This window comes from Plecotus auritus, assembly GCF_963455305.1.
Source record: "Plecotus auritus genome assembly, chromosome: 7".
NCBI lineage: Eukaryota > Metazoa > Chordata > Mammalia > Chiroptera > Vespertilionidae > Plecotus > Plecotus auritus.
Window position 1 is genome coordinate 59,681,902 of NC_137774.1, and position 17,804 is coordinate 59,699,705.

The window sequence follows — 17,804 nt, forward strand, 5'->3', positions numbered from 1 at the left end:
CGGACGACTGGGACAGACCCCACTGAACTCACCTCTCCTGGTCCCTGGCCTGCGCTGAGCTGCCTGCATGATTGGCATGGTGTCCCCAGCTCCTTCAGGCTCATGGCAGCTTAGCGTCATTGCTTTAAATATAAATTATTACAGAAATTGTAGCAAACAGGACACATTCTATCACTATTATCAGGAACGTCAATGTCTTTAACATTAATAAATGGACATCATAAAAAACAGCAAAACAAAACAAGGGCAACAGAACAATAGTGTTCCGCTCTGCTTAGATGTTGCTGCTGCCTCAGGAGCCTCGGCTGGCTTATAAAAGGAGAGACAGGGACAACGGGGTGGGAGTCAGACCAGCCCAAAAGTGGATGGGAGAGGACCCAGCCTGTAAGGGACTGGGGGCTTGTAGGGGCAAGCATCCCACTCCAGTGGGGATGAGGGCGATGAAGCAGAAGGCACAGAATGGCTTTGCTTGGCTGATGGGGCTCTCCTAGAACCATCTCCGTAAAAGCAGTGACACTCTTTCACCAGAAGCTCAGCAGTCCAGGTGATCCAACACGAAAAGGCCCAGTTATTTCTAAGCTATGGCAGCAATCATCTATATATATAAAAGGTTACTATGCAAAGTGTCCCCTCGGGAGTTCCACCAGGAGGGCAGGAGTTTGATCGCTTGCTATGACATGCGCTGACCACCAGGGGGTGGTGCCGAATGAAGGAAGGCCCTGGCTGGCAGCCAGCAGCTGCTAGGGACCCTGCCTGTGTAAGAATTTCATGCACTGGGCCTCTAGTGTGCTATAAGCCACAAGGAAGCAGGTGTGAAGCTTTAAGGGAATTTAAGAAACAGTCAAAGAGGTTTTGGAATGGTAAGTAACAGAGGCACCAGGTTCCTAAGAAGGGCAGAAATACAATGACGACAGCTGCCCCACCATGCAGTGTGCCAGAGTGTGTCTATGGCCCAGAAGAGGGAGGTGGAGGCAGGGAGACTGGGAAGAAGGCCCCTGCCTTCAAAAATGGCAAGAGGGACAAGGGACATGGCAAGCCACATGGCATTTTCATGGCCGATTCTTTTAAAGCGTACCTGCCGAATCCCCACCAGCACAAGGCAAGTTTACCTTCATACTGATTTTATTTTCACAACAGTTTTTAGGATAGGAACTACTAGTGCCCCCCTTCACTAACGAGGAAACTGAGGCTCGGCGGTTAAATGGTTTGCCCTTGTAACTTGTTCAAGAATTCAAATCCAAACATTGGACTTTAAGCCCCATATACGTTCTTCTTCTTAATAATCACCAGAGAGAGGGGGCAGTTCAAGGAAAAGAAACCTCAGCGTTCCCAAACCCGAGAACCTTCAGAATGGCCGCCAGCAGCAGGAAGTCTGTGGGAAGGGAGGCCAGGGAGGGCGAAGCCACAGGACACAGCGCTAGTCCCAGCAGTGAATACTCACCCATAAAGCTTCCTCTCGTTCCTCTCACGATTAACAACAATATAAACTGTAAAGGGACATGAGACAATAGGAAGCATAAGGCTGGCTTCTCAGGAAAGGATTGTTTTGTGAATTTATCGTAAGAAACGAGCGTTAGAATTATGTTATATATTATATCAGTGACTGGCAATTTCTTCAACAAATGTTTATTCATACCTGTCACATGCCAGGCACTATTCTAACCCTGAGCATACAAGAGCGAATGAATGGGACCAAGCTCTGCTTTCGTAGCGTGCATTTTAGAGTGGGAGCAGGCAGTATAAGCAAGGTAACCAGACAGTGCACGCAGCAGGGAGTGTGAGAAAGGAAATCGAGCCGGATGAGAGGAGCAGTTTAGAACGGGGTGGTCAAGAGACATTTAGAAGAAGTGACATTTGAGTTGAGACTGATGAGCAAGAATCAGTTACATGAAAACTCTGAGGTGATGCCTCCAGGCTGAGGGAACACAAGACAGCGGGAGCATGGGAAGCACGGGGAGGGCACGTGGGGGGCACAGGGTGGAAGCATGGGGGGCACGGGGTAGAAGCATGGGGGGCAGGGGGCAGGGGGCAGGCATGTGCGGGACAGGGGGGCGGGCGCGTGGGGGGCAGGGGCGGGTGTGTGGTGGGCCCGGGGTGGAAGCGTGGGGGCAGAGGAGCTGGAGGGGTGGGCACATCACTAGAGAAGCTTTTCAAAAATCCACATGACGGTTCCTCTCTCCCAGAGAAACTGCCTTCGTTGTCCGAGGTGGGCCCCCGGCACAGGTGTTCTGAAAAGCTCCCTGGAGATTCCAGTGGAATCCAAGGTTCAGACTCCATCCTATCAAGACTTCCAGAGAGCCTGGCATCAGGAGACTGTGTGGGAGACTCTGTGTGGGAGACTGTGGCAGAACAGAAAATCAGTGAGAGCTACACCTGGTGGCTGAGGAATCGTCTCAAAAGAGCTGCTCTTTCGAGAGCATTCGCCCGCAGAAAACTGTGAGCAGTCTTGATGGCCAGGCCTCCCGGGAACACCACAGCATTGCCTGCCAAGACAGCCAGGGGAGGAGGTAACGTCAGTGACGCGTCAGACTGCCCATCTTCCGGCTGGCCAGCCAGGAGTCTGCACCGCGGGCCACCCCGCGCTCGGCGCCTCCCCGCAGGAGCTCGTGTATCTTCGCAGCCATTTCATCCTAACTGCGAAGTAGACCCATTTTAGAGATGAAAATCGAGTCTTGGAGAGATTCAGTGCCTACATAATGCCACACAGCTGTTAGGTGCAGGCCTGAGTTAAACTCAGGGCTCTCTGATCCCAAAAGCCTCCGACTGTCCCCACTAGGCCGCATGAAAGGTCCAGTCTGCTGCAGTCACTAAACGGCCAGGCTGAATTTTATTCCTTTATTTAAGGTGTTACTCCTCCAGGGAAATTCTGGGTCCTGTTAAAAGGCTTCCAGACACAGAACGAGTCTAAGACTTCTGGGTGAAGTGACAACTGTGCGGGGATTACCAGCTTCCCACCCTCAATAGTGCTGGAAGCCGCACGGGGCCAGTGCAAGTCCTGCCAATCTGTGGGGACTCCCACGTGGGAACAGTGTCCGTCACTTCTAGGCAGCTGCATAGAATTGGTCTCTCTTCCGCATAGCTGGCAGACCTTCGCACAATGCTCTGTTGGCCGCCTCACAAGTGGTAAGAGCAAAAGGTCAGCAAACTCCTGGTGCTTACCCATCACAAGGCTGTGTGGTTATACAGCCGACACAGTTCGTCGTTCATCTTGACACAAATGGCACCTTCCCTCCCTGAGTTTCCTACGAATGACACAACACCAGCTCTATTCATGCAAGACGCGTGCCCCGAAGCGTGCATGTGTGTGCTTTGTTTTGTTGCTAATACATCTATTAAAAATTAAAAACTCTGAGTCTGTCAGTGGAAAATATGCCTCCAGATACTTTTTCTCGGTATAAAGGGTCTGACAAGGCAGTTGATGAATGGAAGACTAAAGAATACCTGCATTCAGACCACAGTTACCTCTTGGGAGGAAAATGCTCATGTGAGCAAGTCAAGGGTAAAAGGAAGGCCCCCACCGAAGAGCCTCCCCTAGGGACGTTTCCGTGGGAGCAGCACAGTGACTTAGTTAACAAACATCGAGAAAACTATCCTGGTCCGGGCATTACCCAAAATGCCAGAGCTAAAGTAGTAAACAGACAGACAGAACTTTGTCCTTTTGTGAGCTTATATCCCAATGCACTGAGGGAAAATAATGATGACTCCAAAAGCATTTCATTGTACCAGTATAAACTCTCCACGCCTCCTGCTCAACACCCAGCTGAGTAAGTGAGACATCTGGCAAGCCAGCAACCTACCTTTTGCCTCATATTTAGGGTAAAGTCTGAAGCCATCTGTGTGGCAACCTAACCTGCAGCATCCGGGTGCTACCCTCCTAGTCAGTAATCTGGCTTAAGCTCTTAAACACTGGTTTTCTATTTCTCTTCATAGGAGACAACAGCTCCTCTTCTTCGGGCTGCACCTGGAGGCCCGCCTGCTGGCCTGGAGACAGAAGTGGAGTCGCTGTTTTGATCACTACACCTGGCAGCTAAGGTTTCCTTATCCCCTGGGAGCCCGCAGCTAAGACTCTCCCCAGGGCAGTTATCCACGCAGGCCAGCAGCCCAGGGGGCAGAGCATGTAGTCCGTGGTAACACCAGCCTGAACTCTTAACTTGAATGTTCACATGGAAAATACTGCAACTCATGGTCAGCTCTTGGCTCCTGGGCCATCAGTTCCCAGGGGAACCAAGACAGTGGCAGCCGCACCCTTTACTTTACCCAGTCACCAGGAGGGGTTGTGTGTCTCCAGGACCCTGGCAGAGCAACCTCAGCAACCATAGCTTCCACCAAATGCAGACAGATCCCGGCTGCTGCTGCTGCTCACCGAAAGCAGGGAGGTCAGTTCAACCCCATCCCGCCTCACGGTGTGGTGCAGCACGTTGCTCCGTAGAGCACACCGTTGGCCAAGTGCCAGTTAATACGGCACTGAGGCCAAACTTGACTAGTCGGCCTAATGTCAGCAAAGCTCAACCACAAACGGTGGCTGGTTAACTGGTTACCAAATGCCGTTCCTCACTAAAGGAAACCAGGACTCAAACAAGAAAAGGCTGATGGGAGAAACTAGGCAGGAAATGTGCAAGATGAGCTTGGGGCATCTGATTGCACCGGAAAGCAAGCAAGCTTTCAGAAACCGACAGGGTCATGTCAAAGGACCCAAGAGCCAGCATGTCCCTTCCAGGACATAGAAGCCCTCAGAAGAGGCTCCCCTGAGTCCCTTTGTGACAAACTGAGCTATAAATAAAACGGCTTCATTGCATACACTGTGTGCATGGGTGTGTGAATACATACATACTTTAAAATGTACATGAAAGAATTGAGCATTAAAACAGGACTTGGCCCCAGGCAACTATCCAACTCTCAGGGGATTCAAATTGCCTTGTTTATAAAATAATGATACTAGTGCCTACTTCATAGGATTTTTGTGAGGATTACATAAAATAATAGCACATGGGATCCAGGAAATTACAGAAGACTGTGTGCTTGTAAAGGATAGCTGTGATTATCGTGTGGACTGGCTCCAAGTGCACAGGGCTCTGGGGATTTAACTCCCAGCTTCCAGATTGGTGTGTACATAAGACCCCAAGGAGTGATTCAACATTCTCCGCCTTGGACCAAGCAGCTTTAAGTGTAGATTCTAATGCAGCCGTGGGCAAACTATGGCCCGCGGGCCAGATCCGGCCCTTTCGGCTGTTCTATCCGGCCCGCAGAGCCGAAAGAGCAGAGGGTTCTCTTGCTCTCCCCTCCGCTCCTTTACTTTGAATTTATATTAGTTCACACAAACACTCCATCCATGCTTTTGTTCCGGCCCTCCGGTCCAGTTTAAGAACCCATTGTGGCCCTCGAGTCAAAAAGTTTGCCCACCCCTGTTAATATGATTCACACGCTCCCCTTTGGAACCTAAGCTGAGCTCTAATTATTGTAGTTTCTCTCTCACTAGGGATGGAGCAGGCTCCCTAGAGGCCCAGCTAATGGTCCCATCTGCATGTCCCTGTGCCCCTTGTGTCTCCTGCATAATAAGGCCCCTGGTGCTTGTCATCCCTGCAAGAAATCTCGGCCCTTCCAAAGGGACCTTAGCGACCTGGTGACAATCCGATGGTGGTGATGTATTTTCTTGTCTTCCTAGTGTAAGCAAGAGCTCCCATGGGCACCTGTGGAACCAAGTCAGAAAACAACACTATTGCTCCTTGCCGGCGGGACAGGTCAGCTCTCACAATCCAAAGACCTCGGAGAGGCTCCAAAAGCCAACCGGATCCCAAATGACCATGGCTGGGAGACTCTGCCCCAAATGTCGGTGAAGGCACTAGAGAGAACCACTGAGAAGTGTGATTCAGGAGTAGGTTGTCCAGGAATTCGTGGCTTTTCTCGTTCACAACATCCCGGAAAGGGAAGATTGAGGACTGTCTCACTTCCTGAACCTGATACAGGTATACAACAAGCATTTAATAAGTGAGGCTGCTACCTGGAACTGTCTGCCCAGCAGGCCATTCTCAGAATAGCCTATCCTCTCAACCAAATGGCTTCATGGTCACTTCCAGGTTCCTTCCCAACCACCACCCCTACTCTGGCTTCTGTTAATTGGTCCTTAAACCAACCCAAAGCTCATCTCAAGAATTTTCCAGAGTACAGATAAAATAGTCAAGCCCTAACCAGTTTGGTTCAGTGGATAGAGCGTCGGCCTGTGGACTGAAGGGTCCCAGGTTCGATTCCGGTCAAGGGCATGTGCCTTGGTTGTGGGCACATCCCCAGTAGGGAGTGTGCAGGAGGCAGCTGATTGATGTTTCTCTTTCATCGATGTTTCTAACTCTCTATCCCTCTCCCTTCCTCTCTGTAAAAAATCAATAAAATATATTTTTAAAAAAATAGTCAAGCTCTTGAGTGGCAGGGGTTTTAAGATGAAAAACCTAGGAATTAACAAAGGCCCATGTTTTCTACCATGTGGAGAAAACCAATTTCCAGGGAAAGAAAATGCATTCAACACACACAGAGAAACAGCCACAACAATGATGTTTCGGTCCCTGGTTTTCCTAAGGACCAGCTGCACTCTAATCCCCTTATGGTTTGGCTGAGCAACACATTATTGCTTCAGCAAACTGGTAAGCTCCTCCCTCCCCCTCCCTTAAGCTGTATCGATTAGAACTCTGACATGTACACCAAAAGCGTCTTGCACAATATAGTATTGGTTCCTCAGGTACATGTGGGCCAGAAACAGATGTGAGTATCCAACCAATCTTTCTAGTTCACCTCTGGACACCTCCCAACTCTCATGTTTCCCTGGAATTTTCACTTCCTGCACACCTCCTACATCACCAGAGTGGCCATCCTAAAATGCCTCTCATCTATAAAGCATTTCCTGACTTCCCGCCCAGGACCAGACCATAATCAACCGCTCCCTCCTGAGCCTTTCACGTGTCCCACCGTCCCACACAACACTTCAGGGCACCACCTTCTTCACTCTCTGTCCCCAGCCAGGTGCAAAGCCTCCTGGGCAGGCGCCAGGCCCTCCCCTCTGTGACAGGTCCTCGTGCAGGGCCTGAGGATGGTGGTGTCCAGCGGTTTTGTGCTTCCCTGGCCTGTTTTTACGTGGAGAGGATGTGGTCCTTGTCTGGTAAAGGTGTCCATCCCACGCCCACCTCCACAAAGCTTTGCACTTAGCGCTGCGCTCTGCTTCTCTGCTCCCAAACCTCCACTGAACTTGCTTCCATCACATCATGCCTTGCTGAAAGGCTATTGGTGATGGTAAGATGCAGGAGAAAGATTTCCCTCTGGTCTAAATATCAGAAAAAAGTGGGAATTTTCTAGGTAACTGGTTTGTATTTGTCTTAGATCCTGTGCCTGGTCACGTGTTTTTTTATTCATCTGCACGTTGTTTTACATAATTGGGATCATATTGTGTCAGACTATTGCCAAGCCCACTGCATTCAAACTCAAGGAGGCCCGACAGCACACCAAGATGTAAAACATAGGTATGTGCACTGCAGCATGTCAAGAGTGTCCTTTCATGATAAGAAGGGAGATTCCTGGCAGTGGTGTGCGCAAGTGGGCTCTGACAGCTCACCAGAGTCACATGTACACATCTCTTCCAGCTGTGTTCAGTGACATGGCCCTAATGGGTGAAAACTCAGCATGAAATCAGCCACGATAGTAGTATTTATACCACAGAAATTGGCAAATACTACAAGTCATAGCTGTTTGTTTGTTTTTCTCTCAGAAAGCCAGTTGTCAAACATTTACCAGCACTTTACTGTCCTGAGTGCTGGCAGTCCTCCATTATCCCATTATCCCATTATCCCATTATCTCTTGCTCTTGGTGGGATGCACCCCTGCACATCCTTGACCTTGATATTCTTTGCATTGGTTGTTTCTTGGTTCTGTAGTAAAGCAAAGAGAGTAACTTTTGCCCTTTCTTAGTTGTCACTGTAATGCATTCTCAACCCTGCATCAGGTCCAGTCTAGCTCAAGTCCAGACTACTTACAAAATTCTGTTAGCCCTGGGTGGTGTGGCTAAATGGCTATAGCATCAGCACACACAGGAAGGGTCACGGGTTCCATTTCTGATCAAGGGCACATACCTGGGTTGTGGGTTTGATCCCCAGCCCTGGTTGGGGTGTGGGCGGGAGGCAATCAATCAATGTGTCTCTCTCACCTCTCTCTCTCTCTCTCTCTCTCTCTCTCTCTCTCTCTCTCTCTCTCTCTCTCCTCTCTCTCTTTCTCCCTCCCTTCTTCCCCCTCCTTCCACTTTCTCTAAAAATCAATGGGAGAAAAATATCTTCAGTTGAAGATTAACAACAACAAAAATTCTGTATACAGTTTTTTCCTAACTATTTTAATTTCACTCAGTTTCATCAGGTTTTGTAAAGACAGATTAGAAATAAATTAATAAACTATTGCTGTTACCGCTATTGATCAAAAGCTCAAAACCATCAGCCTCCCTATTAATCACAGAATAAAGTGAAAACGTCTTTGCCTGGCATCTAAGGTCTTCTGTAACCTGTCTTCTCAGCTCTGTCCTCCACCATCGCCACCACGCTGGCCAGGCGCTGCAGTCCTCCTATAAGGACCTTGTCATTGCATCAGGCACCCAATAGTCTAGAGCAGTGGTCGGCAAACTCATTAGTCAACAGAATCAAATATCAACAGTACAACGATTGAAATTTCTTTTGAGAGCCAAATTTTTTAAACTTAAACTTCTTCTAACGCCACTTCTTCAAAATAGACTCGCCCAGGCTGTGGTATTTTGTGGAAGAGCCACACTCAAGGGGCCAAAGAGCCGCATGTGGCTCGCAAGCCACAGTTTGCTGACCACTGGTCTAGAGTGACCTCCGCCTCACCCTTAACCTCGTTACATCCGTTCAGTCCCTTTTGCTGTACAAGCTAATGTGCTCATAGGGCCTGGATTAGGACGCGGCGCCTTTGAGGGCCTTTATCTAGTCCACCACACTGGGCTGAGCCAGGACCTCATTGACTTCAGCCCCTTCATTTCCTTCTGCACTCGTAAGAGACGCTCTCTTCTGGGTATCCTGTGAGGTGTGAACTCTTAAGGTGGAAAGTGCTGCGTCTGGCCACCGTCACGTCACTGTCACCAACAAGTAACCGGTAGGCATAGACCTCAAGAACCCCGATTCCTGTTGCCAAGACCTGGCATTCACAAGGGCACAGACAGGCAAAATTCATGTTCACGCCAGCCAGCAACATTGTCACAAAGTAATTCCCACGTGAGATAAAGCTCAGGACAAACACTGGCTGGCACAGGGTCGGTGCTCAATGGAAGCCAGGGGTCCAGGGGTTTTTATGTGATGTCCGCTGATCAATGAGTTGAGAGTTCAGATGTGAGTCCTGGGACAGGCCCACAGGCTGGGCAGGCCAGGCCCGTTACCCACAGGCACGGAGCCTGCGGTGTCCGGGCTCAGCGCAGCCGCTGGCCAGGGAGAGTGTGGACCTTGCACCACCAGCTGTGCGGAGGAGAATAATTTACTAATGTGCTGGGCTCAGCTTTTGCTGGACACAGGGTCATGAGAGGAGTTGCCCCTGCGTTTCCCCACCCCGCCCCCACAGCTGTGCCTTATAAGTTGCTGTCCCTTTAACCACAGCATGTCCAGAGAAACGACAAGCCTCCTCAGGGGATTATGACCCTCCCCACTGTGCCCCAGAGGCGGCTCCCAGGCACAGGTGCTGACAGAAGGATGGGCGGGAGGAACGAGTCTTCTGGCAGATGCACAGCCGCATCCCTGTGAGGAGCCCCTGCCGCTGCCTCACTGCCTGCGGCCTGGTAAGGAGTGGCCCGAGGACGCGTGGGGATATTTCTAGCAAGCGAGGAGCGAGAGTGCGTGCAAATCTTAGAGCAGCAGGAAGGGGAGAGTCACACGGTGTTGCCATAATCAGTAACTGTAGACCCAGCCCTGGGTAAGTGGCCCTTTGACAGGAAAGGGCTGTCCTCCTACTGTGTGATGGTGGTAGGGATGCAGCAAATCTGTGACCGCGTTTCCTGGCAGTGGCTTTGGGGACACACTCAGCGGGAATTTGTGCTGCGTGCCAGTTGAAGGGCTTTTGATAAATTGCTCACCTCTCAGTGCCTCGGTCGTCTGGTGTGTAAAATAAATGCCTGGTCTTAAACAAGACTCTCTCCGGAGATAACACACCACCGAGCACACACCATTTCCCCGAGGTTCCCCCTGTAGGTTCCCTTACCGTTAACCCTGGCAATCACTCAGACTTAGAAACCGCCTCGCCCAACTCTCACTTCCACAGGTGCTTTTGGGAGATATTCTATTAAACACGTTTATACAGAATTTTCTGCGAAGATCATGTCATGAGCTCAAATGATCAGATTAAAACCTGAGATCATATGCCTTCCCACAAAATCCCAAGTCAGGAAGTGGTTATGTAATGGGAAGTGGTGGCCGTCGGAGCTCTGTGGTCTGCTTCAAAGGCCTGTCCACAGGCACCTACTCAGAAAAAAGTGCACCAGCGAGACAGAGAGAAGGCAAGTCACTGGCAAAGTAAGCTCAAGGGGAAGTGAAAAATCCTCCTCTGTGATATTTTGGTTTGTACTTTATTAGTACAAGGTTGTGTTTACATAAGCAAGACCTATTTCACATAACACAGGAACTACTAAATATACATTCAAATCTAGTCTGCATAAAATTTTAGTACATTTTGTATAAAAATATTTTTCATTATGGAGACCAGAAGTGAACAGAGAAATAAACAAGTGTGATCATACAAATTGAGAAACAGATGCTATAATATTTCCTTTTACTTTAGTGTTATTTAGCTTTATTACAAATTTCTTTTGTATCAGAACTGCATGGTTCCTTTCAATATCTTTTTTGGGAAACCACTTTGACAGGATAGCATTGTGCATGGGGAGTACCTGCTGGGCAGGCAGCCACTGCGCTCCGAGGCCCGAGAGGTGCACGCAAAGGCTGCTGCCAGACAGCAGCAGGCCGTGACGGTCAGTGGGAGCATTTGCCAGCCCAAGCGAGCTAGTTTCCTTTGCACTTCATATCTTTCTTCCTCTCTTTCTTCCTTTCTTTTTAATATATTGGGATTGTCTAGTTGTTTTCTTTGCAGTATCTAATCCCTACCTTTTTTTCTGAAACCTGGCAACACACCCTGTATATTACGGATTTTTAAATGTACACTTCAGTGTCGTTCTGGAAACTGATATGCTTTTGTAAATATACAAATAGACACAGTGCAGAGAGTAGTTTTCCCACACTAAAGTTCATTCTTATGCAGGCTTTCAAAATAGTTATTTTTAAAGCCTGCATAAGAATTTTTTGACAGTGCAGAGAGTAGTTTTTACACACTAAAGTTCATTCTTATGCAGGCTTTCAAAATGACTATTGGACGGATAGATATGGGACTACTTGCTCATTTTTACAAAGCAACAAGCTTGCACAGCAAAACATGGTCATGTAAATACAGAACTGTAAGCAGAGACTTTGCCAAACTAAGGGCTACATGTTAATCCTATATAAGAAAAGGCTAAAATGCAAATCGACCAAACGGCAGAATGACTGGTCGCTAAGATGCGCACTGACCACCAGGGTGCAGATGCTCAACACAGGAGCTGCTCCCTGGTGATCAGTGCACTCCCACAAGGGGAGTACTGCTCAGCCAGAAGCTGAGCTCATGGCTGGCGAGCACAGCGGCAGTGGCAGGAGCCTCTCCCACCTCTGCGGTAGCGCTAAGGATATCTGACTGATGGCTTGGACCTGCAGAGTGGGTCCAAGCCATCAGTTGGACATCCCCAAGGGCTCCTGGACTGCGAGAGGGCACAGGCCAGGCTGAGAGACACCCCCCACCTCTGCCCTGAGTGCATGAATTTCATGCACCAGGCCTCTAGTCTATATATATAAAAGACTAATATGCAAAGTGTCCCCTCGGGAGTTCGACTGGGAGACCGGGAGTTCGATTGCTTGCTATGACATGTGCTGACCACCAGGGCGCGGCGTGGAATGAAGGAAGGCCCCAGCTGGCAGCTGGAAGGCTTCAATTGGCCCTGATCACCAGTCAGGCCTAGGGACCCTACTCGTGCATGAATTTTGTGCACCTGGCCTCTAGTTTAAAAATAGTTTCAGATATTTGGCATGTTAATTTGATGATTTATTTAGAAATAAAAAATTTGTCCATGGAGGTATGGGAAATAAGAGCAATTCATGAAAAGTCATGTTTCCATGTTGAGGAGATGGAGAGGAGAGAGGCACTGGAGCAGCCACAGCACCCCTCACTGTTCTCGGGAAGCAAGAACGTCCACATGCCCGAATCTTGAGAGTCTTTCCACTCACATTACACTTGGACCAGGAGAGATCACAACGCTGGAAGCCAGGGCTGAATGCCTCAGGCTTGTGGGGGTCAGTTCAGTGCCTAGGGCTGGAGCACAGCGACTGGGCACTGAAAGAGGCGAGGATGAGAGAAGCCACCGTGATGTTTTGTGCATGTCTGCAGTGAAGCCTTGGCCTGGAGAGCCTGAGGGCTGCCTTTGAATGCCCGTGTTTACTGAATCCTGGCGCCTACCAGGCACCGTGCTGAGGCGCCCCTCGCACCATGAGGAGCCAGTAAGGAAAGCAGTAGCATTGCTCTCCTTGCACAGATGAAATGACACTTGGGAATGTTAAGCAACTTGGCAAAGGTCACCCAGAGAGGCACGCGTGGGTGCAAGTACATATGTGGCGTGCGTGTGCGCATGCGCGTGCGTGTCCTTGTGAATGTCCATGTTTAGGAGGGAGCTGGGCCCCACTGTCAGGAGGGTGCTAACTCCCGGGCAAGGCCCTCTACGCCCCTCTCCTTTACCCTAGCCTTTACTCCCATGTGTGTCCCTCTCCTTTACTCTAGCTTTTACTCCCATGCGTGTCCCTCTCCTGTGTATCTTATGTAACAGGGACTTTCCAGGCCACAGTAAATTTGCGTTTGCACCGAATGGGCCGCTCCCTTCCCAGATGTCATTCTGAGCAGCAAAGGGGGCTTGGCAACAACCGCCACTTGCCCCGTCCTGCTGTGCGCAGGTTCTCCATCTGAGGGCTCAGGCATCCTTGCGCTGCAGGCATGTCTTCCACTCCACAAGGCAGCAGATAGGCCTGAGGTGTGTGTGTGGGGGGGTGTGGGCGGTGCAGGGGGAGCTGCGCCAACGTGAACTCTACTGGAGAAGGTGGCACAGAGGAGGCGACAACAGAAAGGGTGAGCAGACAAGACCACGTGGGGTCAACCCTTGCCTCTGCATCATGAGACAGATGACCTGGGGCAGGCTACTTAAGTCTCCCTGGGCCTCAGTCTTCCCATCTGTAAAATGGGGATGATGCTAGCCCTGGCCTCACAAGCTTGCCCTAATGTGAACACCATCAGGAATGTAAGGCACTGGTCCACACCAGCACTTAATAAACACGGCTGTTCCCCCGGAGGGGACTGTCAGGCTGCGGCTGAGGCAGCAGTTCCTCGCCTCTACCCACACCACCCTCGGAGGTGAGAGACGGCACATGTGTTAGCAACAACAATCAATAATTAAAGACAGACAACTGTCACGTGAGAAGTATCGATGCATGTCATGGAAACTCAAAGGAAGAAATAATCACAGAATTAGAACAAAAGAGGCTAGATTACAGTTTGCAGCCCAGTGAGGCGGTGACTTGGCCCATGTCCCAAGGCAGGTTTTGAAAGCGTTGGGACTAAAGTCCAGGCCTCCTGACTCACTGTCGGGCTGCTCCATAGCCAAGGCCATGACAGCACTAATGAAAAGACCCTGATAATGGCATTAGTTAACACTTGGACGTCTTTTCTACATGCTATGCATTTTACATGCATTATCTTTTTAAATCCTCAATAACCCTGGAGAGAGGTATATTTCCCCATTTCACAGATGAGAAAATTGAGGTGCAGAAGGGATAAAGTAATTCTTCCAAAGTCCCAGCCAGAGAAGGGCTGAGGCAGGACTAAGTGGAGGTTCCTAACCAGCTATGATGGAGGACTGAATGGGGGAGGAAGTACGGCAGCCAAAGGCAAGGAGAATGGCAGATTATGAAGCGCGAATGAGCGACTTTTACTAGAAGAGGAAGTTCAAGTAGAGGAGTTCGAGAAGAGTACAAGGCAGATAGATGGAGGCCTCGAATGTGGGTCCAGGCAGCAAGTGTCTGTCTAGTGTTTGGTTGGGGAGAAGCTGAGACTGAGGACAGGAGCGTGACAGCCCTCAGCTGAGGGATATTTTACCCTCGCCTGATGCTATGTTTTTATCGACTTGAGAGAGAAAGATCGATTGGGTGCCTCTCATACACGCCCCAACACGCAACCGAGGTATGTGCCTGGACCAGGAATCGAACCTGAACCCTTTTGATGTACGTGACGAAGCTCCAACCAAGTGAGCCACCTGGCCAGGATGGAATTTTTTTTTTTTAAGGCTAATCTGGTCACTGACAAAATGAAGAGGGAGAGCCCAGTGGCGAGGAGGCTGAGCAGTGGGGGAGGTTGGCACCAGGCGGGGGGCTGGCAGTGGGGGGAGGCTGGCAGCAGGTGGGGGGGCTGGTGGTGGTGGGATGCTGGCAGCAGGTGGGGGGCTGGTGGTGGGGGGAGGCTGGCAGAGGTGGGGGGCTGGTGGTGGGGGGAGGCTGGCAGCAGGTGGGGGGCTGGTGGTGGGGGAAGGCTAGTAGCAGGTGGGGGACTGGCGGTGGGGGGAGGCTGACAGCAGGTGGGTGGGGGGAGGCTGGCAGCAGGTGAGGGGGCTGGCAGTGGGGGTAGGCTGACAGCAGGTGGTGGGGCTGGCGGTGGGGGGAGGCTAGTAGAAGGTGGAGGGGCTGGCGATGGGGGGAGGCTGGCAGCAGGTGGGGGGCTGGTGGTGGAGGGAGGCTAGTAGCAGGTGGGGGGGCTGGCGGTGGCTGGCTCCTGCAGCTCTGAAGAGGAGGGGTGTTTTCCAGGTGTCTACCCTTTCAGGGGCCCACAGTCCACTTGGCAGTTTCCCCAGGAGTGTGGGGAGAGACTGACACTGCCCGCGCCTCTCCCCCACACCCCGTGCCTCCCCACAGGTGGTGGTACTGCCCCCTGTGCAGTCACAGTCCCTCGGGGCACCATGCGGATCACTTCCCGCTGCTGGGCACTCTGGCACTTCTGGCTTGCCCCGCTGGTGCCGGTGCGCCGGCGCCTTCACGCGGGTCACCGGCTCCTGGCGCCCCTGACCCTTGCTGACTTTGAAGCCATAAACCGCTGTGAGAGGCCACTGCCTGAGAGCTTTAACTTTGCTGGGGATGTGCTGGACCAGTGGGCCCAGAAGGAGAAGGTACGTGGTGGTGATTTCGGGGGTGCGTGGCGTCCCTCCCCTTGGTTCTGGGCCCACTTGCCCCCTTTAATTCGGGCCTCTCTGCCCTGGGTTTCGGTCCCAACTGCTCTGCTCTCCCCAGGGAAGACGGAGCCTCAGCGAGGCTGCCTTTCTCTGGAGCCTCCTCGTTCCCTTCATTTTCCTCCAGGCCGCACACAGGAGCTCCCTGCTCTCCCCACTGGTTCAGGCTGCTCGCCCGCTTACCCCGAACACTAAGCCGAGCTCTGGTCTGAGGGCCACTCCGCGGGAGTGGTTAGGGGAGAACAAATCCCCGCAGCATCTCAGTGTAGCCTCGGTCAGGCCCCTGCCCCTGCCTCCCCGGGTGCCCTGTGCTTCCGAGGTGGCTTTCAGAGCCCTGGACACAGGACTGACTGATGCTGTCACCCTTCCCTCCCCAGGAGAGTCTCCTTTCAGTCTCTTATGTGTTTTTGGTTTCTTTGTTTAATCCTCACCTGAGGATATTTTCCCATTGATTTCAGAGAGAGTGGAAGAGAGAGGGAAAGACAGAGAGAAACACATCGATGGGTTGCCTCCTGCACGCGCCCTGACAAGGGCCCGGGCGGGGAGGGCCCTGTAACCGAGGTACGTGCCCTTGTCCGAAATCGAACCCGGACCCTTTGTTCGGCAGGTCTCTGCTCTATCCATTGAGCAACACCGGCTGGGGTGACCCTTCATGCTGTAACACCCCTCTAACACTCGCTACACTCTCTTTTGTACAGAGAGTAGATAGCATTTAAAGACGCACTGTTTTCAATATACTTACTTTTCAGTAAGCTCCCTTAGCAAGAGGAGCTGATTTCCCACTGAGGTGGTGAGTAAACACGGTTCCTTTTCAGGTACTATATACAAGTAAAGGTGAGTCTGTGTAAGAACAATAGCACAAGTGCACACCAACCTGGCAACCGTTAGTGATACTCAGATGGCTAAAGGTTGAGAAATACTGACCTATATTATTTATCCAATTCCCATCACCCCTGGAGGTTGCAGATGAGGAACTTGACCTTGTAGAAGTTAAGCAACTTATGCAAGGTCATCCGTTCCAAAGGTACCTGAACCAGCCCAACCTCATAGAGCTCGGTCTGCAGGGAGGGCCAGGTGCATCTGTGATGCAGGCATCACTACAGTACCTGGGGAGGGAGGAGCACAGGGCTGCGGAAACAGAGAGAGAGAGGGCTGGGTGAATAGAGAGAGGGCTGTAGGAACACAGAGAGAGAGGGTTGTGGGAATAGAGAGAGAGAGGGCTGATGGAACAGAGAGAGAGAGAGGGCTGTAGGAACAGAGAGAGAGAGGGCTGGGGGAACAGAGAGAGAGAGGGCTGTGGGAATAGAGAGAGAGAGGGCTGTGGGAATAGAGAGAGAGAGGGCTGATGGAACAGAGAGAGAGAGAGGGCTGTGGGAACAGAGAGAGAGAGGGCTGGGGAAACAGAGAGAGAGAGGGCTGTGGGAATAGAGAGAGAGAGGGCTTCGGGAACAGAGAGAGAGAGGACTGTAGGAACAGAGAGAGAGGGCTGGGGGAACAGAGAGAGAGGGCTGTGGGAATAGAGAGAGAGAGGGCTGTGGGAATAGAGAGAGAGGGCTGTGGGAACAGAGAGAGAGGGCTAGGGAAACAGAGAGAGAGGGGGCTAGGGGAATAGTGAGAGAGAGGGCTGTGGGAATAGAGAGAGAGGGCTGTGGGAACAGAGAGAGAGGGCTTGGGGAACAGAGAGAGAGGGCTGGGGGAACAGAGAGAGAGGGCAGTGGGAATAGAGAGAGAGAGCTTGGGGAACAGAGAGAGAGAGGGCTGTGGGAACATAGAGAGAGGGCTGCGGGAACAGAGAGAGAGTGTTGCGGGAACAGAGAGAGAGAGGGCTGGGGGAACAGAGAGAGAGGGCTGTGGGAATAGAGAGAGAGAGGGCTGGGGGAACAGAGAGAGAGGGCTTGGGGAACAGAGAGAGAGGGCTGGGGGAACAGAGAGAGAGGGCAGTGGGAATAGAGAGAGAGAGCTTGGGGAACAGAGAGAGAGAGGGCTGTGGGAACATAGAGAGAGGGCTGCGGGAACAGAGAGAGAGTGTTGCGGGAACAGAGAGAGAGAGGGCTTGGGGAACAGAGAGAGAGGGCTGTGGGAACAGAGAGAGAGGGCTGTGGGAACAGAGAGAGAGGGCTGTGGGAATAGAGAGAGAGAGGGCTGGGGGAACAGAGAGAGAGGGCTTGGGGAACAGAGAGAGAGGGCTGGGGGAACAGAGAGAGAGGGCTTGGGGAACAGAGAGAGAGGGCTGGGGGAACAGAGAGAGAGGGCAGTGGGAATAGAGAGAGAGAGCTTGGGGAACAGAGAGAGAGAGGGCTGTGGGAACATAGAGAGAGGGCTGCGGGAACAGAGAGAGAGTGTTGCGGGAACAGAGAGAGAGAGGGCTGGGGGAACAGAGAGAGAGGGCTGGGGGAATAGAGAGAGAGAGGGCTGTGGGAACAGAGAGAGAGGGCTGGGGGAA

General features: G+C 51.5%; 1 protein-coding gene across 2 annotated transcripts in view; it reads left to right on the plus strand.

The window, feature by feature from the left end:
• The first annotated feature begins 9,536 nt into the window (after positions 1-9,536).
• The window catches only part of LOC308255047 (acyl-coenzyme A synthetase ACSM4, mitochondrial-like), a 33,530-nt gene continuing 25,262 nt past the window's right edge, over positions 9,537-17,804 (plus strand). For both annotated transcript variants that reach the window (XM_080681875.1, XM_080681876.1), the window contains exons 1-2: positions 9,537-9,805; positions 15,051-15,301. In XM_080681875.1, coding sequence (XP_080538001.1) covers positions 15,095-15,301 — 207 coding nt within the window. In that variant the 5' untranslated portion in view covers positions 9,537-9,805; positions 15,051-15,094. The remainder of the gene's footprint in view (positions 9,806-15,050; positions 15,302-17,804) is intronic.